Source organism: Belonocnema kinseyi, chromosome 5 (assembly GCF_010883055.1).
Source record: "Belonocnema kinseyi isolate 2016_QV_RU_SX_M_011 chromosome 5, B_treatae_v1, whole genome shotgun sequence".
Classification (NCBI taxonomy): domain Eukaryota; kingdom Metazoa; phylum Arthropoda; class Insecta; order Hymenoptera; family Cynipidae; genus Belonocnema; species Belonocnema kinseyi.
Genome location: NC_046661.1, coordinates 74,899,037 through 74,921,659, shown reverse-complemented (window position 1 = coordinate 74,921,659; position 22,623 = coordinate 74,899,037). Strand labels below are relative to the sequence as shown.

The 22,623-nt window shown below is 25.5% G+C and overlaps 1 protein-coding gene across 1 annotated transcript in view; it reads left to right on the top strand.

Annotated features, from left to right (window-relative positions):
• LOC117173718 (bromodomain adjacent to zinc finger domain protein 1A) overlaps window positions 1-17,649 on the top strand; it is a 65,573-nt gene extending 47,924 nt beyond the window's left edge. The window contains exons 14-16 of the mRNA XM_033362359.1: window positions 3,867-3,983; window positions 7,922-8,270; window positions 16,248-17,649. Coding sequence (XP_033218250.1) covers window positions 3,867-3,983; window positions 7,922-8,270; window positions 16,248-16,452 — 671 coding nt within the window. The 3' untranslated portion in view covers window positions 16,453-17,649. The remainder of the gene's footprint in view (window positions 1-3,866; window positions 3,984-7,921; window positions 8,271-16,247) is intronic.
• The last annotated feature ends 4,974 nt before the right edge of the window (window positions 17,650-22,623 follow it).

Sequence of the window (22,623 nt, the reverse complement as noted above, 5' to 3'; positions counted from 1 at the left end):
CTCCCGGAAATGAGGAGAATCGAAATATTAGCAAATTGTGGGCTTTAGTATCACAGCGATTTTGCTTGAGTTTTGTATTTCGTTCTTTTTGTAATATCTTATTTTTTTGATAAGAAACTTGTCCCGAATAATCTGATCTTGGGAATACACGTATAGGATTTTTTGTATTCTTAGGATCACAATCGATCTGGGCATTTTTATTCGAGAGAGGTTTCAGTTTTTATTCTGTTATTAGGTTAGTGTTTAAATTGTGTTTAGTTTAAAAGATTATAAATTTGTTGAAATTTATTTGATTCTTGTAATTTTAAATCTGTAGAGATTGGTAGGGCTGATTCTGAATACAAATGCCTACCTTACAAACTTCTAGACCGCTTGAAAGCTTTTGTGGTTCATGTCCGTGCTAAGTTTCTAGAATATTCTCAGACCCGATGACGATGTGTTCGGATCCGAGTTCTGCGAAAATTCAAATTTAATATATGATAAATAGCTTTTTTATACAAACTATTAATGAAAGTTTATAGTCCATTCGTACAATAGAATAAAGGGGTAAATAATTCGGTTTGCAAAGAAAGAATTTAATTTTTTTAATTAGGGTAGGCTTTTCTTGTATTGTTCTGAATTTCACAAACATAGCTTTGTTGTTTACTGAAGCAACGTTTCATAGTAGATAGATTTTTTCAAAAGTTTTCTATTTTTTTTTAGCTAAATTAAAAACAACCATGTTTGAAAATGTTAAAAACCAACCGTTTTGAAGAAAAATCGTCTTCTTTTTCTTTTAAATCAACTGTTTTTCATTGAAATTTTATCAGTTGAAGTTTCTGATCTTTGGTTGAAGATGTGTCTTTTATTTGTTTTTGATGATTAGAAAGCTGATCTTTTTTGTTTGAAAAATTGCAGGATTTGTTGAAAATTCGTCCTTTTTTGGGTTTAATTCAACGGATTTTAATTTAAAATATTTTTTGATTGAAATATCAACTATTAGATTTTACGTTGTTTCTTGAAGATTCATCGTTTTGGTTGAAATAAAAATTATGGTCGTAATTTTATTGAAAATTCGTCTCTTGGTTAGAAAATTAATATTTTTGGTTGAAAAATCATTTTCATTTTGAAAGTTTCACTAACTTTTTTTAAATTCCTTTTTCTTTTCTTGAAAATTGATCTTTTGATTGATTTCAAATTATTTATGTCTTTTATGTCTTTTGAGTAGAAAATTTAACTATGTCTTTGATAATTAAGTTTTTCAAGGAAAATTCTTCTTCTTGTTTGTAATTCACCTGTTTTGGTTGAAAAATTATTTTTGATAGCAAATTTAAGTATTTTGTTTGAACCTTTTTTTGTTAAAAAATTTTTTTTTTTTCACTGAAAATTGAGCTATTTTATTTTTGGTTACATTTTTTTTTTTAAATTCATTTCTTTCAATTTTTTTATTCAAAGTTATACTACTTTGTTCAAAAGTAATATTTTTGGTTGAAGATTTAATATTACTTTAGTTGAAAATTCATCCTTATGACTGAAATTAAAATGTTCCATTGAATAATTCGCTTATTTTTTACTTGAAAATGTTTTCTTTTTTAGTTGAAAATTCACTTCCCTTGTTGCAAATATATTCTTAGAAATTCAATTTTTTATTTGAATATTTTACCATTTCATTTTTAGTAGAAAATTAATACTAGTTTGTAGATAAAAATAGAGAATCTTATGAAAATGCATACATTGAATTTTTTCAGTAGACAATAATGTTATGTTTGTAAAATTCAGAACTACGTAAAAATAAGCAACCAGTATTTAAAATATTAAATTTGTCTCCTGAAACTGAATGACTTCTTACTCTTTTACTTTATTTACAGTATAAGAAAAACTATTTTTGTTTGATTAAATTTAAATTTTCGCAGAACTCGGAACCGAAAAGGCATTTGAAAAAAAATCATGGTATTTTAATTATTTTTCTATTTTTTTTTTATTTTAGAAAATATAAGATTTCATGTAATTTTATGGGATTTTATAATATTATAATGGATTTCAAAGAATTTATTCACAAAAATTAGGAGATTTCGTGGGATTTCAAAGATTTTAGGCAAGGAAATTAAAAAAATTGTAAAGGATTTTAAATATTTATGGTATTTTGAAACTCCAACAATTGTTCAACTGATTTCAGTAATTCAATTTTTATTTCAAAGGATTCATATTATGTTTATTGTATTTTAAATTATTCCAAGGTATTTTGAAGAAAAAAAAAGGGATTTTTAAAGATTATAAAGCATTTTCAATATTTTAGTGAATTTTAAATTTATTTCAATAATTTAAAGGGATTACAAAGGATTTTGAAGATTTAGGCATATTTTTAAAATTCTAAGGAATTTTGATTTGCATTAAAAAGTTTTACGGAATTTTGAAAAATTTCAAAGGATTTAATATTTTTTTAATTTATAGAAATATTTACAAGCTTTAAAAAATGACGGATCTCAAAAGATTGTAAAAGATTTAAAATATTTCAGGTATTTAAAAAAATTCCAAGGAATTTTCAATTAATTTCAGTAATTTAATGGAATATCCAAGCATTTGAAACGTTTTAGGATATTTTTAATTATTCTAAGGCATTTTCAAGACTTTCATAAGGTTTAGATTCTTTTTAAAAATTCCAAGAAATTTTTGATAGATATCAATAGTTTGAAGGAATTTTAAAGGATTTTAAAGATTTAAAAGCATTAAAAAGAATTACAAGGGATTTCTGAATATTTAAAAGGATTTTCATGATTAGGAGTATTTTTTTAATTTGAAGGAATTTTTACGAGCTTTGACCAGTTTCAAGTAATTTCGGGAAATTTCAAATGATTCGAAATATTTCGGATATTTTAAAAGATTCCAAGGAAGTTTTAATTTATTAAGGCCATTTAATGAGATTTTAAAGGATGTTGAATATTTTAAGGTATATTAAATAATGGGATTTTATCATATTTTAATGGATTTCAAAGAATTTATTTACAAGTAGTAAGGGATTTCATGTGGTTTTAAAGATTTAAAGAGATTTTCAAATATTTCTATGCAATTGATTTGAAATTTACTCTGAAATATCAATGAATTATACTAAAGACTTTTAAATTCTTTTGAATTCTCTTGATTTTTTTAAATCACTTGAATTCTTCTAATTCACACAATTCTACTCAATTCAGTGGATTTATTAATTCTTTTGTCTAATTAATTATTATTAATTTATTTATTAGTTTTTAAAATAAGTATTAATTCCTTTTACGTTTTTTGTACTCGCTTTTAATTTTTAGACATTTCATCAAATTGTTTTAAATTCCCTTGAATTTTTAATATTTTTGAATTGTTTTCAATTAACTTAAATTTCGTAAGTTCATCTAGGAATTTTATCAATTTCGCCGAACTTTTCTCATTTCTACGATTTTTTTTTCTAAATTCACTTGAACTTTACTGAAATCGATATTTTTGGGATTAAAAATATATAGTCCTATTCATTTGAATGCCTCGGAATTTAACTTGAATTGATCACAGTCAAAAGAACATTAATGACTATTTCAGTTTAAATAGGTCACTTTTTTTTACTTCATTTAAGTCAATTAGGCTTTGGCAGCCCTGGTAATAAAAAATTGGAAATTAATAAATAAAAAATGTATTTCATTTAGAAAAGATTCTATATTGTTTTGATTTGTCCTTGCATTTTGAACTGTGTAATATAGCACGGACATGAACCTGAAAAACTTTAGAATGGTCCTGAAGTCAGTAAAGTAGGATTTTTTTCTTTTAAGATTCGTTGATAATTGAATGATGAAAAATCGAGTAAAAATTGCCCAATTTCGGAATGAAACGGAAGACATTAGGCTTAGCTTTGGGTGTGTTATTAGTGAGGGGGCGAGAGAGGGATAAAGATACGGAGAGATCGTCTGCAGCAGCAGCACGCTCTCGAATCCACGGCTTCGCCAAGAGCCTCCTTACTAGAGAAACCGCAAGCTGGGACGGCTGTATGTCAATTTTTTATCTGCATTTTGCACTTACAATCAATAACATTGTACTTCTTTTTTGATGTTCTTCTTCACAAAATCATTCAAATTCAATGATCATTCAAATTCAATGAAACGATCAGCAAGCCAGTAAACGCTGAATCGAAAGAGCTTTTTTTTTACTGGATAATCATCCAAGATTAAAGATTAAATGTAAGTTTAAAACAATAAATATAAAATTAGGAAAAGATAATTAAAAAATTAAAACATGGTGAAGGTATTTAATTTGAACATATGAATATTTCAATTGAAGCTCGAAATTCAAATGACAGAACGTCCTGGTTTTTTTAATTCATCAATTGATTAATTGTTTCCTTTTATTTGGTAAAAAACAGCTATCTTAGATTCTAGAATGCACGACTGACTCCTTTCTCTCTTCATCTCACACAAGGACATAATTTTTATTTAGTTGAATAATTCATTATTTTTCATCATTTATGTCACTTGTGTTGTCCATCTATGTCTTCTAATTGTTTAAATTGTTTATTGGTGTTTTGTGTGTTTACTAATTTGGCAATTCTAAGCTTCTCTCTCAGCTTTCGATAAATTCTTAACAAGTTTGTCTTTTTAGCAATGCTAAAATATTGATAATGATATTAATTTTATCGCACTGTGCAGGGTTCGAAGATTTATGTTTATATTGTTTTTCTTTCAATTTGACAAATTTACAATTTTGATATTCATATTTGTCTTGATAAATATTTTACAGTTTATTAAAAAAAAATCGATTGGCCCCAGAATACCCTCGGCAAAAAAAGAATATCAGCGTTATTTTAGAAATTGAGATTTGTTTTCATACTATCAAAAAAATACTTGTTGCATTTTTGACTTTCAAGCTTTGTTCTTTCTATCTAAAATCAAATGTTTTTAAATTGAAGAAAATTAAAAAGAAAAAGATTCTCTTGTTTGCCTGCGAACGAAGATGAATCATTTTTAATCATTATTTCTACTTATTTTTTTTTTCATATTCTGTGCAATTGGTAGTTTCCCGAGCTCATAATTAGCATGATTATAGATATATGCCTTTTGTAATTATTGTAACATAAATTCATATAGTTTAAGGTTTACATTATTTTCTCTCGCTTATTATTATCAATTAATTGATATATTAATTTATTATTAAGTAACACAGTGTTGCATTTAACAAAATAGTTCAGGGCTCTCGATCGATTTAAGATTTATTCCTAGAGCAACAAATTATTTTACGGTATGTGCAAAATATATTTTTTAATTCTAAAGATTTTTTTTTGAATTTAAAAAGTTTATTTATTATTTTTGGAGGATGTCTAGCAAAATTAAATGAGTTTTGTGCGAATGAATTGTAAATTTGCCCACCTTTAAAATTGTGCCGCATGCTAAATTTTGATTGTTTAAAAAATTAGAGGCTTTGCAGTTTGTTATATTTTCTAAAATTGGAGGCCTTTCTATTTTTTGTACGTTTCAAATTTTAATTATTGAATTTCAGTTTTAAAAAATCTTTGTCGAATTTCTACGTTTCAACTGTTATGTAAACAGCTAGACACCCTTTTTAACCCATGAACCTGAATCTTTAAATTAATTATTAACAGAGCGGCCATGAATTGTTTATGCTTAGCAGAAAAATTGATTGAATCGATTGAATATAAAATATTCAAATTTAAATCGTTCAAAATCATAATATCTCAAAATCTTTGAGCAAAAACAATTCTAAATTGAAGACGCTTAAATTTAAATATTTTAAATTTGAAAAAATTTAACAATTTTAATTAGAAACATTAAAAATCGTTCTGTGTCAAATTCGAATCCTTCCAAATTTTATAATTTCAATATTAAATAAAATAAATTAGTTCTTGGGGTAATTATTATTGAATTCAGGTCTTTACCTGTTTGTGAATTTAAAAAAATTCTTTTAGAATATTTTAGGGTATTATTTTTAAAGATTCCAAGAAATATTAATTATATAAATAACTTGAAGAAATTTCAAAGGATTTGGAATATTTTAGGGTATTTTTAGAAATTCCAATGAATTTTCAAGAGTTTTAATGAATTAAAAAAGATTTCAAAGGATTTTGGAATATTTTAGAAGATTCTAAGGGATTTTTAACAGGTTTCAATAATTTAAAAATATTCCAAACGATTTCTGCAAGATCTTAGGGTATTTTTCAAATTCCAAGGAATTTTTCACAGCTGTGATAAGTTTCAAGGAATTTTAATGTATTTGAAAAGATTCCAATGATTTTCAAAATATACTTCAATAATTTGAAGGGAGTCCAAAGAATTTCAAAAATTTTGATATTTGTTTAAAATTTCAAGGTATTTTTAAGAGCTTTAAAGAGTTTAAAGGAATTAAAAAAGTTTTCAAATGATTTTAGGATATCTTGTAAGATTCCAAGGAGTTTTTAATAGCTTTTCAATAATTTGAAAGAATACCAAACAATTTCTATAAGATTTTAGGGTGTTTTTCAAGTTGCAAGGAATTTTCCACAGCTGTGATAAGTTTCAAGGAATTTTAGGGTATTTTAAAAGATTCCAATTATTTTTTAAATATGCTTCAATAACTTGAAGGGCTTCCAAAGGATTTCAAAAATGTTGATATTTGTTTAAGTTTCCAAGGAATTCTCAAGAGCATTTAACATGTTTTGAAAGATTTTAGGGTATTTTTTTTAATTCCTAAGAATTTCCTGGGGCTTTACAAATTTTCTAGGGAATTTCAAAAGATTTGAAATATTTTGGGATATTTTAATAGATTCCAAGGAATTTTTAATAGATTTTAATCATTCAAAGGGATTTTAAAGGATTTAAAAAATTTGTAGACTTTAAAAAAATATCCAAGGAATTTTAATTTTTAAAAATCCAAACATTTTAATGCATTTACGAAAGCTCTATACAATTTCAATGGATTTCAAAGAATTTGAAATATTTTAAGGTATTTTAAAAGATTCCAATGAATTTTTCTTTATTTTCGTGACGTAATAGAATTTCAAAGGATTTGAAATATTTTAGGGAATTTTAAAAGATTCCAAGTAGTTTTCAAGCGCATTTAAACGCTTTAAAGGATTTTAAAGGATTTAACATATTTGAGAGAATTTTAAAAGAGGCCAAGACTTATTTATATATTTCAATATTTTCGTAATGATTTTAGTGGATTTCAAAGTATCTATTCACGAGAAGTAAGGGAATTTCGTAGGGTTTCAAATGATTAGAATTCATGTGGAATTCACCCTGAATTCTTAATAATTTATCCTGAACTCTTTTAAATTATTTGGAATTCTTTTGAATTTTTTGAATTTGAAATTCACTCAATTCTACTTGTTTTAAAGAGCATTCAAAATTTTGTATTTAATTCATCCTAAAGTTGTTCAACCCCACATTGAATTCTTGTTTTCTTAGACTTTTCGCTAAATTCTTTGAATGCCCTTCAATTAGTCAGGGAAAAAAATCAGGAAAAGGTCAGGGATTTAAAAAAACGAAGGTTCGCGGTCACCATGTTTTTAAAAATAAAAAAATGTTAAATTCAATTTTTTAAAATTAATTTAACCACCCTGTTGAACGATTTGAAATTAAAAACGTTGAATTGAAAAATGTTTAATTAATCAATCAATTTTACTGTAAACATAAATTTTGCCTGATTAAAAAAATTGTTAATAAAAGATTCTAATTCATTTAGAGACTTAATAGAGAATTGTCTCTTTTTGTTGAACTTTTGGTCACTGTTTTCTCGAAATTAGAATAACCACTTTTTTCTTCAACCCAGAGAAAATTGTTTTGAAAACCTAGAAAATTCCAATTTAATTATCTTCGAATCTTGTCACGTGCGCAGTGAAAGACAGGCTGAGCTTTCTGCGCTTTTTTTTTTGTTTTGAAACGCGAGAGAAACTTGTCCGCCGAGTTTCTAGAAATCCGACTTTTACTTACACTAGACATCAGCAATCCTGAAGACGAGCCAAGACAGACGAGAAGAAGTTCAAAACGTTCAGCCGAGGAACCAGCCGAGTCTGAGAAGCAGACAATGAAAAGTGTTAAAGCAACACTCCAGGAACTTCTTGCCGATGTGACACATCACAGGGACTCCTGGCCATTCCTCACACCCGTTACCAAGGACGAGGTTCCTGATTACGAAGAATTCATCAAGAAACCGATGGACTTTGGCACGATAAAGTACAAACTTGGCAATGGGGATTATGACGAACTTGAGGAGTTCTTTTCCGATTGTCTCCTAGTCTTCGACAACTGCACCTCGTATAATCAGGAGCACACGTCTGTTTACAAGTGAGTTTTTCTATGCGAAATTGAATCCTGGCTTGGGTTCGGATGCCAGAGATCTACCACTCTAATTGGCTAACCAAAAAAAAAAAGTTCCTAGCGACGTCTTTAACATTCTTGTGTTTCGCAAAATTCTACCTCTGTTTTGACGAAACTAACCAGATCTACTTTGGAAAATTTCCTTTCTTTTACTTGTCGGATTTTCTCGTCTTATTTGATATCACTGAAGTTTGCAACGTTTAGAAAAGAAGATACAAAAATTTCGGTGAAAATTTCTGAAGTATTGATCAAATTAATTTTTTTTATTATTGTAAAAATTGGGCAATATATGATTTTAAGTAGTAATAACTCATGATAACATTATATTTATTATTTTAATTTCACTACCTGGAAAACATGGAATTGTCAGGGAATTATTTTGAGAGCGTATTTAATTTTTGTTTAAATTACAACTTGAAATTGAACAAAAATGATTCTTCATTTGTGAAAGTAGGTTTATATTACTGTATTCAACTATTTTTTATCTAAAAATGTAACTATGCCAGTTGATTAGTCCATCATTTTAGTTAAAAAATTCATCTCTTTGGTTGGAAAAAATAATTTTTTAATTGAAAATTTAACTATTAAATTTGTGGATGACAATTTATCTGGTTGAGTTGAAAATTCGTCGTTTTCGGTAGAAATTAATATTCTTGGTTGCAAATTCAACTTGTAGGATTAAAATTAAATTATTCTAGTAAATGAGATTCATCATTTAAGTTTAAAATTTATCACTTTGTTTGCAAATGTAACTATTTTTTTGAAAATTAATTTTTTGGTTGATTTTTTTTTTAAACTGAAAATTTAACTATTAAACTTTTGGTTGGCAATTGATATTTTTTAGTGGAAAATCCATAGATTTGGTTGAAAATTCTTTTTTTTGTAGAAATTAATCTCTTCATGGTTGATAATTTATATTTTTTTAATTGAAAATTCATCAGTTTAGTTAAAAACTAATTTTTAGCTTAAAATTTAACACTTCCACTTTTGGTTAAAATTCGATTTTTTATTTCCAAATTCCATCATTTTAGTTAAAAATTCATCTTTTTGACTTAGACTTCATATATTGGAATTAAAGAATCACAATTTTAATATAAAATTCATCACTTTAATTGAAAATGTAACTATTATTTTGAACATTATTTTTTGTTTGTTGATTTTTTATTTATTTTTTTACTTAAATTATAACTTCCGAATTGAATATTCCCTCATTTTAGTTAAATATTCATCTCTTTGTTTCAACATTATTTTGTTAACTGTTCTTGTTTAAAAATTAATCTTTTTGGATAAAATTCATCAGTTTAGTTTAAAATTAATTTTTTTAACTGGAAATTTAACAATTTCATTTTTGGTTGAAAATTGATTCTTCAGTTCAAAATTCAACTCTCGGGTTGAAAAATGGTATTTTTTAGTTCTAAAATTAATCATCTTGTTTGTAAATTAATTATCATCTTGTCTAAAATTCATCTTTTTGGTTGAAAATTCAAGAATTTCAGTTAAATATTCATTGTTTCAATTTAAAATTAATCTTTTTTGTTTAAAATAAAACTACATGGTTGAAAGTTAAAAGTTTTTTTATAGAAAAATCATCAATTCCAGTGGAAGATGCATTATTTTAGTTGCATATGCATAATTATGGTTAAAAATTCTTTTTTTTTTGTAAATTAAGCTTTAAACTGAAAATTTAAGTCTCATTTTTTATTGGAAACTGTTATTGTTTAGTTCAAAATGAAATATTTGTTTGAAAAATTATGCTTTTAAATTGCAAATTGATTTTTTCTAGTTAAAAATTAAACTTTTTAGTTAACCATGCGATATTTTTACTTTAAATGTTAGGAATTTTAAGGGGTTAAAATATAAATTAATATAGTGTCCGCTTTAATTTTACCTAAATAAGTACTGAATTTCAGGTGTGAGAAGATAAAAAAAAATTTGTTTGAATGATTATTCATGTTCATGGACTTTAGAGACAAATTCAAAAAATGAATAATTATGTTTTCAGCTTTATTTGATTATTAAATTGAATCCCTGGAAACAAAAAAAAATATTTATAATAAACACGTGAAACTGAATACATATTCCAAGTCGATTTTTTTAAAATTCCAAAATACTTAAATGGCTTCGTACTATGAAAAATATTACCTGGAAAATAACTTGGGATTGTCGGGGATTTTTTTTCTTCAGGATTTAAGTAGACACCCTAAAAATGGCTTATTTAATTAAAATAATAAATATATATATGACGTCATAAGGAGTGATTACCATCTACAAAATCATGTAATACATTATTTTTACTTAATTGAATAACAAAAATTTGATTTAGGTAATTTTTTTAATTTTTATATTTTTGTTTATAAACGTTGCGAATTTCAGTGACATCTTATTTGAATGTGAAACTGACAGTAATGTTTTTTTTCGGTTATAAAGTATATATTTTTTCTGTAATTATCACTATTTTTTAGTGTTTTTTGTGTTTGGTTATTATGTAATATTTTTTTGAGAGATGCAGAATAGAAGATTAATTTCAGGCTTCGACGATTTTGAAATTCTTGATATTATTTTTCAGGTGTTGAATAATTATAAAGTAGGTTGTGCGTACTGATTTTTAAGAGATTTTTCAAGATTGGGTGCTTTCTAAAAGTTTGGAGGTGCATGCATATTCCCAGAATTTAATTTTATTTTATTTTATTTTAGAGAATTAATCTTTTTAAACGGATAGTCTAGGAATCTATTTAATTTATCACCATATAGTTTAATTTTTTACAAAAATGTTGCATTTTCAACTCAGAAAGACGAATTTTCTACAAAGCAATTAAATTTTCAACAAAATGCTTAAATTCTCAGTAAATAACATTAAGTTTTAACAAACAAACAAAAAAAGAATTGTCCAAAAAAATACATACATTTTTTACAATTATAATTAAATTTCATACGAAATTGTTGAATTTTCAACTGAAACAGAATTATTTATTAATTTTCAAGTGGCTTTGGGCAATTTTGGAATATTTTACCAGATTTGTAAGGTTTCCATGAGATTTCTGTGGATTGTACTGATTCTTGGAGAATTTTCAAGATTCAAAGATTTTTTAATGAATTTAAAAATATAATAAAAATTTCAAGATGTACGGGATTTCAGAAGATTGTTGAGGATGTCACAAAATTTAAACTGTGTCTCAAAAGTTTTAAATAATTTTGAAGAATATAGCATATTTTAAAAGGTTCCGATGCATTTTTTAGGTTATTTTAAAAGATTTTCAAGAATTAGAAAAAAAGATAAAAGATTTCAAGGGATTTTAGAGGGTTTTATTTGATTGTGTGGGATTGCAAATGATTTAAAAGATTTCATTATTTCTTAGGGAATTTTAAAAGATATAAAAGAATGATTTAAAGATATTTCACGAGATTTTGTTTTAGTTTTTAAAGGATTCAAGGAATGGTGTTTTTGAAAATTTCAAAAACATTCATTTCGAAGGATTTCTGTGGATTTTAAGGGATTTCAAATGATTGACGAGTTTTCCAGGATAGTATTTAAAAATATTTCAGGCGGTTTTAAAAGATTTTCACGCGATTTTATGGCAGCTGTATATTGTATACCAGATTTAAAAAATTATAAATCCCTCGATGATATTAAAAAATTGCATGATGACACTATTTTCCTACTATTTTTCAAAATGAATGTTACTTTGGACACTATTTTGAGTTTCTCAAATGAGTCCGAGGCCTGTAATGTTTATTTATCTGAGATGTCAGTTTATCTGGTATACATTCTTCCGAATTAACCTTTTTTCTATAATTTTTATCTTCTTGAGTTACTATATTTGTCTTAATTTTTATTTTTCTGAATTAAGGTTTGTCCTAATTTTTTTCTTTTTTATTTTCAAAAATAATATGTGACATATTGAGTATGACAATTCAAAATAATAACAATTATTTTGAATGGTAATTCAAGGAAATTTAATTCGCAATTTTGAACGCTTTCCAAATTAAGATGTATCACAATTTTGATGGTTTAGAAAGTTCTTTTAACATTTTGAAGCAGTCTAAATTTGTGTTGTTTCGAAACTTGGAACTTTCATAATTATCAGAATTTATTTCAAACATTAAATTTTCGTGATTCGTAGTTTTGTATGATTACAAAACGAAATTGGTGTCTAATTTGCTTGTTCAAATGTGAATGCTTTTCGAATTTGCATATTTTCACCATTCTTTTTCTTTCCAAATCTTAATATTTCCTGATTTTAGACAGTTTTTTTTAAAACCCCGATTTAATTTTTACATTTAAAAATTGCATTGCTTTACAAATATCTATCCTTTTTGAAGTTAACGCCTTTTTAATTTTAATACTTTTGAAATTCTTTTGGTATAGAAATTTTTATATTTTATGATTAAATGTTTTCGAATTTCTTGTCACATTTTGAAATTGTTTCTTGTCACATTTTGAAATTACTTCCCAAATTTGGCGTCTCTTAAATTAAATCGATTTTAAAGAAGAAAGCTTTAAAATTTCGTCGAATTTTGAAAATATCCATATTGTTTGTTATTAATATATTCTTCAATCCTTTTCTGAAGATAGGTGTACTTTCTTTCTTGTTAGAGATTGTTTCTTTGTGGGCACATATTATATTTTGTTTCAAACTAAAATATTTATTTTTCCAACAGTTTTTATTCATAATTGTTGTTTGCTGTGATTGCTTGGGGTTTTTTTTTTTTTTTAGATTTGTCTTACTTTCAAAGTAGTTGAGAGAAGAAATATGATTTTTATTTTTTTGTAACTTTGACCAATTAATCTAGAAATTTTCAAATTATTTGAATTTAAATTGAAATTAATTTTTTTTTTAATTTATTATTATGTTCAATCTTTATATTGGATTTATTTTTCTGCTTTCCAATTTAGGTTCATTTACAAATTTGAATACTTACTTGATTTATCATTTTTCTAATTTAGGTAATGCTTTCAGCTTTCGAAACTTTGAAAGATTATTTTCGAATCTGAATGCTTTTCAAATGCAATAAAAATCATTTAAATATATTATTTAAAAAAAAGTGCATCTTCTTCTCTCAAGCATGTCTACTTGGGTGGTCCAATTTTTTTCTTCAATTTTCATGCATATCGGACCCAAAATTATTCGAATCCAGAAAAAAAGTTTTTTTAATGATATTCAGAGATTCTCCAAGCCCCATATGAAGACGTTTTTGCACATTTTATTTCGAATTATCAATTTTAGATGAATCCAGTTGAAACTCAACATTTCTCTTCATAATTAGTTATAGAATACTAATAAATAATTACTTTTTAAATATGACCCCCATAGGGTCAATAGGGTTGTACGAATTTTTGGAGCTAATTATAATTTTGTTGGCGTTTTTTAAATTAAAAATTGTTTCAATGCATAAAATATTACTATCAAATGAATATTATATATTGAAATTGTTTAAACTATATAATGAACAATAATGAGTTAAATTTAACACAATTAATTGTTTAAACCATGTATTATTATTTTTTAGAACAATATTATCTTTGAATAATGTTAGAAAGTTGCGGTTTTTTCTCAAATATTTAAGTTTTTTTTTTAAATTCAAAAGATTTAAAAAATGGTTAAAAAGAATTTATAAGGTTTAATTTTGCATGAATTTAAAAAAAAATAGAAAAATTGCGAATTATTTTAAACGACACGTATAGACGTTTTGAAATAATTTCAATAATAATTTAAAAAGGTGTAAACAAAATAATATGGTAGATTGAGGTTTTTTTATTTAATTTAGGAAAAATTATAATCATTTTAAAAGATATGCAGAAGTTTTGAGAAAATGTTAGAAAGAATATAAAATTTTGAAGCTATTTAAGGTTTTGAAATGTTTCAAAGTAATATAAAATTTTTGTATTTTTTAGGTAAATTTTTTTATTATTTTTCATTTGAAAAAACTATTTTAAAATAATATTATTATAAATAATAATAATTATTTATTTTAACAATTATTCTCAATTGAATTCAATTATTCTCACTCTTACTGAAAGTTTGGAAATAATCATTTTTAAATTTCGGAGAAACGCGACTTTCTAAAACTATTCTAACTATTAGAAGCAATTTGTATTTAAAAAAAACACACACAGAAAATCATAATTATATTGAAAAATTCGTAAAACCCCATTTCTCACTTTTAGGGAGTCTATAAAACAGGCTCATGGGGGTGGTATTTAAAAAGTAATTATTCATTTGTATTTTCTAGTTAAATATTATTAATGTGTTTTGGTGGCAAATTTTCAAAAATAATTAAAAGTTTTAAATGATTAAAAAAAATTAAAAACAACATGTAGAATTTTGCAGATTTCTAGCAACAAATTTTAAAAATTCTTAAAGAATTGTAAAATTTTTCATATGAATAAAAATATTTATTGAAGACTTTTAGGAAAATTTAAAATGTTTTATTTAACAAAATTAATATACATAAAAGTAAATAAAACAAAAATAGTTTCTTACGATTTACAGGAAAATTGAAAATGATTTTTCATTTTAAAAAATTAATTTTAATTCCTTATTTAAAAAGATTTCAAAATATTAAAAAAATTGTTTAAAAGTATTTTAAAGCAATTTTTTAACATTTTAAATTTAATTTCTATATTTTTGATTTTTCAGGATGAAAAAAATAGGAAAAATTCGAATCATTTAAAAGTATATGTAGAAATATATGTAAATATATGCAGAAGTTTAAAAAAATTTTAAACATTCTTTTTTAATTTGAAAAAATAATTCTATGAGATTGTAAAAAGTTTTCAAAACTTTTCCAAAATTGTCAAAAGATAATTTAAAAGATTTTAAGACAATTTATTTTTTAATTTTTCAGGATTATTTTTTTTCAAGTTTATCGAAAATTAATATCATTTTAGAAGAAATGTAGAAGTTTGGAAAAAATTTAAAAAAGAATTTTCAAACATAATGTGGATTTTTGCAGACTTTGAGCAAAAAATTTAGAAGCCCTTTAAGAATTGCGAAAGGTTTCACAAGAATAAACATATTTTCTTAATATTTTTAGAAAAATTGAAAACTGTTTTTTATTTTGAAAGAGTATTAAAAAAATGTTAATGGTAAAAAAAGGAATCTGGTAGATTTAGGGTTTTTATTTTTAATGTAGGAAAAATTTGATTCATTTTAAAAGATATGCAGAAGTTTTGAAAAATTTCAGAAATAATACAAAAATTGAAATTACTTGAACAAGTTTAAAACAAGATGTAGATTTTTGAAATTTTTTGAAATGAATTTTGAAGCTATTTATGATTTTGAAAGGTTTTAAGATATTAAAAAATTCTCTTGATATTTCTGGGAAAGTTTTGAGCGAATATTATTAAAAATAATAATAATAATAAGTGATTTAAACCATTATTCCTGCTAAATTGAACTGATTATTGTCTCACTCTTACTGAAAAATTGGAAACAATAATGTTTAAATTTGATAAAAACACGACTTTCTAAATCTATTCTGATTATTAAAAACAATTTTTATTGTTTAAAATCCACAAAAAATCACAATTAACGTCAAAAACTTGTAAAACCCCATTTTTAATGTTTTTTTTTTTTTTGGGAGCCAATGAAACAGACTTATGGGGGTGATATTTAAAAAGTAATTATTAATTTGTATTCTATATATAAATATTATAAATACCTATATTTTTTATTTGTGGATTCAAACAAATATGGGGGCGACGATATGCATGTAAAATTCGAGGAAAAAAGAAAAAATTTCAATGCATTTTGGACCACCCTAATGTCTAAACAGTGGTGGTGAAGGCTTAACGAATGTAAATCTGAACTCCTTATTTCTGTGGCAGAATGAACGAGCTTTTTGTAAGAAAGCTTGCCCTAATTACAGGGAAATATAATCTTTGGCCTCCGAACACGTGAAAACACTGTGCCGGGAACAATTCGACTGCCCATTTTTGATTAGTTTGGTTTTCAGGGCTGGCCAGAGGCTACTGAAATTCTTCGAGAAACGGTGCAAAGACCTCGGTCTTGACTACGACGAGAGCACAATTCGCAAGACAAAACAGCCCAAACTTGATGAGGAAATTGTCAAGAATGGCGACACCAATGGCAATGAGAATGGCACTGATGATGACAGTGACGCGGAATCGACAAACAATGACAGCTAGACTTAGATTTCAATTTTTCAACGAGCCAAGAAATGTATCTAGTACTTACACGCTTGATCGTCAGTAGTATACCTGGGACAGTTTTTGCGCACTGGTTCTGTTCCAGTCTGAGTTATCGGCCGAGTATGATTCTGTTTTATCCTCGGTCGGTAACTGTGGGATGCAGCATAACCATACTCGGTCGGTAAATTAGCATGGAACAGAAACCAGTGCGCGATAACTATCCCAGGTATACTACTATCGTCTATTAAAAATAAAAATAAAAGTTTTCAAATATAGATTTTTTAAGTTTTATCCGTGCTTTCTATATTTGGATCCTTTTAAGTTTTTCCTACTTTCTTAAATTTGGAGGAAATTTCAAATTCAGGACTTTATATATTTGCTTCCGAAATGTAGATTTTTGGTGAATTTTTTCTTCTCCAATTTGGAAGGCTTGTAAAACTTGAGGAATCATTCAAATGTTGGTTTCCGAAGTCCCACAAAGCATGATTTTTCGATCAAGCGGGTGAAAGATTAGAAAGACAAATAAATAAATAAATCCCAGTTAGTTGATTCTCAGCGGGGCACGCATACAGTATTAAAAAATTTAAAAAAATAAAATAAAAAAAATGACTAAATAATAAGAACTATTTAGTACTTTTGCATCCAAGGCGAAATTCACTCCAGATAATCTCCTTGATACTTGGAATGAAACGAAATGAAAGTTGACTTGAGATTTTTTTGACTATCTCGTCTTTTGGGAATTATTTTGACGCCGATGGTTTTTCGTGTCCCCTTGGTTAATTAATATTTGCACATTATTTAATAATTATGATTAACTGTTCGAAATATGCCTTCCTTTGCGCATAATATTATTATTGTCTATTTATTATAATTGTTTTAAAGAACTTTCTCAACTGAGTTAAAATTTGTATGTTTTTATTGATGAAGAATTTCTTCTCTCCCCCCTTTTTTTTCTCGTCGAGATCTAGGAGCAGTGTTAGTTTCTCCCTCCCTCTATCTCTCTAAATTTCTATGAGATCAGCCTTTTGTTCGAGATTATTGGAAAAAATTTATGGGCTGGACCTTAGCTGTGTTTAGGATATATAAAAAGTGTGATTACCCATGCACATGTACAGCACTATTGAGCCGATCATTTCTAACGATGTATGTTTTATACAATTAATTTGGTAATAAAGAATCTTGAAAAGGAGTAAATTTTCTTTTTGTTGTTGTAATTATTACTCTTTAACTCTGGCCTTGGATTTTATTTAGTTTGATTGACTTTTTGATTAATTAACCATTTAGCAGTAAGTGTGAGTGCATTTTTTTAACCAGAAATATTTCGAATTTTTACAAGAAAAGTCTATCCAAGCACTTGAAATTTCATTTTTATATCGCATGATGATATAATGCAATTTGAAATAATCTTTCTGTCTTTTCTCTTTTTTCAGAAATTATTTTCAAATTTAAATTAAGTTCGATTTCAACGTTTTGGAATGTAAGTGAACTTTTGAAATTATGTAATTCAGTTTAGGATGCATAATTTTATCACCTTTTAACTATAAAATTTTCCATTTTTCAGCGTACATTTTTAATTTTAATAATCTTAAAATGCAGCTTGGAAGACTTAATAATCAAAAATTTAAAGCGTTTTTAATTGACAATGTTGCGTACAAAACATTTTTAGTTGATACACTTAAATTTAATTAAATAATTTTAAAAAAATAAACTACTGTTAGCACAATAATTGATCAATTTCAATCAAAAAGGGGGAGGGTCGGTAAGGCCGGTTTTTGGCCTAATTTATTTTTGGACCAAAAAATCTGAAAAAATCATGGTAGTATCTTATAAGTATCCCGAGTCGATTGCACGCTAAACGGACTACCCTCCACCCCCCAGCCACCCCCACCCCCCTACAAATATAGGAAACACCACTACCCACCAACTGTATTTTCGAGAGATCTGACACTCTTAAACATGTATTCTGAGGTTATCTCGGGTTTACTATGGTTTTCGGGGTCGCCGAATACAAATCTGGCTTCCTTTGACTTTTATCGCGTCAGGTTCAAGGTCATTGGAAGGTCAAATCGAGAAAAAACGGTAAAAAAATCCAAAAAAATAGGTTATAGGTTTTTGGTGTCGCTAATTACGAATCTGGCATCCGTTGAACTCTATCGCTTCAGGTTCAAGGTCATTTATAGGTGTTTCCTATATTTGTAGGTGGGTGGGGTGGCTGGGGGGTGGAGGGTAGTCCGTTTAGCGTGCAATCGACTCGGGATACTTATAAGATACTACCATGATTTTTTCAGATTTTTTGGTCCAAAAATAAATTAGGCCAAAAACCGGCCTTACTGACCCTCCCCCTTTATCCACGTTTTTAACTAAATAGATGAATTTTCAACAAGTTTTATAAATTTTCAAGTAAATAGTTTAAAGAATGGATGTCATGCTAGTCCAAATTTTATTTTAATAATTTTTTGTTACTACTTTTTTAAAAATAAATATTTGAATTTTTAAACCAAAAACTATCCTTTTTTAACAAAAAGTAGAGTAGTTAAATTTTCATTCAGTAGAATTAACTTTCAATAAAAAAAAATTGCTACAAAAGAATTGAATTTTTAACCCAAGAATTTGAATTTTCTACAAAAAAAAAGTTTATTTTCAACTAATTAGTTGAATTTTCAACAAAATTACTAAATCTTCAGTTAAAGTTAACAAAAAAGACGAATTTTTAACAAATGACTTGAATCCTCAACTAAAAGAGATTAATGTTCAACCAAAAAATTGATTTTCTGAAAAAGAATTGCAACAAACTGCATTTAAAACATGACATTTTTAACTAAATAGGTGAATTTTCAACAAAGAAGATTAATTTTCTATAAAACAGACGAATTTTCGACGAAATAATTAGGTTTTTAAGATAAAAATTTAATTTTCTAACAAATTGTTGAATTCTCAACAAAGAGGATGCAATTCGGGTAAAAAAAGACGAATTTTCTACGAAATAATTAAATTTTCGAAAGGGAAATTTAAATTTCTACCAAATTTTTGAATTTCCAATAAAAAATATTAATTTTTTACCAATAAAGACAAATTTTCAGCAATAAAATTAAATTTTTTAACCAAATTGTTGAATGTTCAATCAAGATAAATTTTCTATAAAAAGACGAATTAAAAAAAATTAATAGTTAACAAAAAAAGTTGAATTTTCTACTGAACAGTGAAATTTTCAACCCAAAGGAATGAACTTTCAACAATAGAGTCAACTTTAAACTAAACAGTTGAATTTTGAACTAAAATTTATAAAACTTCAACAACAAAATAATTTTTAATTTTCAACGAAATACCCATTCGAATTTTCAACCATAAAATTAAATTTTTTGCCAAATTATTGAATTTTCAACAAAGAAGATGAATTTCCTATAAAAAAGACGAATTTTCTATGAAATTATTACATTTTCGCCAAGAAAATTAAAATTTCTACTAAACTGTTGAATTTTCAATAAAAAAAAGATCCATTTTCTATCAAAGACGAATTTTCGACGAAATATTTGAATTTTCAACATAAAATTTCAATTTTCTACCAAATTGTTGAATTTTCAACCAAATTGTTGAATTTTCAATAAAAAATATTAATTTTCTACTAAAAAAAGACAATTTTTCAATGAAATATTTGAATTTTCAGCAAGAAAATTAAATTTTTTAACTAAATTGTTGAATGTTCAACCAAGATCAATTTTCTACAAAAAAAGACGAAATAAAAAAAAATTCTACCGAAAAATTAAGTTTTCAAACCAACCAAAGAAATAAACTTGCAAAAAAAGATTTAACTTTAAACTAAACAGTTGAATTTTCAACAAAATAATTAAATTTTCTACCAAATTGTTGAATTTTACATTAAGAAAATTCAATTTTCTAAAAAAAATAGAGTTAAAAAAAACATGAGTTTTCAACAAAAAATTGAATTTTCTACCAAACTGTTGAATTTTCAACCGGAGATTTTAGATTTAAATAAAAGAAAAAGTTATTTTTAACTGAAATTATGAATCTCGAATAAAAAATACTTTTAAGTTTAAACTAAGGAGTTGACTTCGCAACCTAAAAAGTTATTTAATCCATTCAATTTGAAATTTTTCAATTATAGGAAATAAAAATGATCTGATTAGTAAAAATATTTGGCTTTTAATTTAAAACGAGCAATTTTAAATTAAATGTCAAAACTGACAAATGTGAAACTGAACTTTAAAAAATCAAAGAGCTAAATTTAAACTTTTAACGTTACAATTTTAATTATTCTGTTTTGAACATTTTTAATTTGCAAGTGAAATTGATGAATTTTCATATCTATGAATAACAATTAACACTTACCAATTTCGAAAAAGTTCGAGCAAGTTGAAGAGATATTTAGAAGTTTTTAAAATATTCGAAATTAATTTTAACTGAAGATGATTTCAAATAATTTAAGGCGGTATTAAGATAATTTGAAGAAAATTTGTAATTTATTTTTCATTTTTCAGGACTTAGAAACAAAATGTAGGACTAATTCGTATAATTAAAAACGATATGTATGTATAGGTTTTAAAATAATTTTAAAAATAATAAAATTTTTTGAATGATTTAAAAGAAAATGTACATTTTTTCTGATTTTGAGCATAAAATTTAGAAGCTCTTTAAGAATTATGAAAGTTTTCATAACAATAAAAATATTTTCTTAAAATTCATAGAAAAATTAAAAATTTTTTTTCCATTTTAACAATTAATTCTAGGAGATTATAAGAAGTTTTAAAAACATTTCTCTAGAGTTGACGAAAAATAAGTTGGAAGATTTTAAGATAATTTTTAATTTTTCAGGATTTTTTTTATTTGACCAAAAATTGGAATCATTTAAAAAAATATATTTTGCCCTGAACAAACATTGCTGAAAAATAACCTAAAAACAAATATTTTGACAAAATTTTTTCTGTTCCACAAGTAATGGAATATATATTAAATATCTGAATTTTTAAATATTGCTATTTTTAACATTTTTATTTTAACAGTTTGGGTTATCTTATTTTGGAATGGCCGTGTAAAAGGTTTCATTAGAAAATATATTTAAAGATTTTTAGTAAAATGTTTCATTTTAAGAAATTGTAAGGGATTATTTTTTTAATTTTACAAAATTGTGAAAAAAGAATCTGGAAGAATTGTAGGTAATTTTTTTTCGAATTTTGCAGAATTTGAACAAAAAAATTAGGAAAAATTTTAATCATTTTAAATTTTACGCAGAAGTTTGGAAAAAATGTAGATTTTTACAAATTTCAAACAAAAAATTGAGCAGCATTTTGAACCCTGTAAAAGATTTCATAAGAATAAAAATATTTTCTTAAGATTTCCAGGAAAATTGACACTGATTTTTGGACACATTAATTGTAATGGAATATTTAAAATATCAAAAATTGTTAAAAAGAATCTAGAAGATTTTAATTCTATTTTTAAAACATGTTAAATTAAATTTGTTTATTTTTAATTTTGCATGATTTTGCACAAATGTCATAAATATTTCTTAAGATTTCTAAGAAAGATAAAAATAATTTTTTTATTTGAAAAATTAATTATAGAGATTTTCAAAATTTGTCGAAAATTTGAAAAAATTTTAAACAAAATGCAGATTTTAAGGGGTTATATACCTTTTTGAGGGCTAAAATTGAAAAATCTTTGGATTTTTTGGAAGGTTTGTAGCAATTATTTTATTACACTAAAGTTATTATTCATTAATTGTATGTGTTTTTATGAAAAAAAACTAGCGTTTGTTCTTAAAAAAATATAAATAATTAAGGGAGTTAGGGCAATTCTCTAGAAACCCTTTTCTTTTTTTAAAGCGGCTTGCGGTGACCTCGATGGAAGTCCAGCAGGTCAACTGAAATCAAAATACCGAAAAAATTTCATTAGTATAGTGTTATACTAGGGAGTCTGATAAGTCCCTGAAAAATGAAACACGGAGACGTTTTTTTGGCCAAAGTCGGTTTTATTTTTCAACATACTCTCCTTTTAGGTCGATACAGGGAGTCCAACGATTTTCTAACTTTTTGAAACCGTCCGAAAAGTAGTTCGAAGCCGATTTCATGCAATTTTGCTTGTGCAACTAAGCATGAATGAACAGGCGCATTGTCGTGATGATAAAGCGGTTTTTTCTTCTTCAAATGCGGT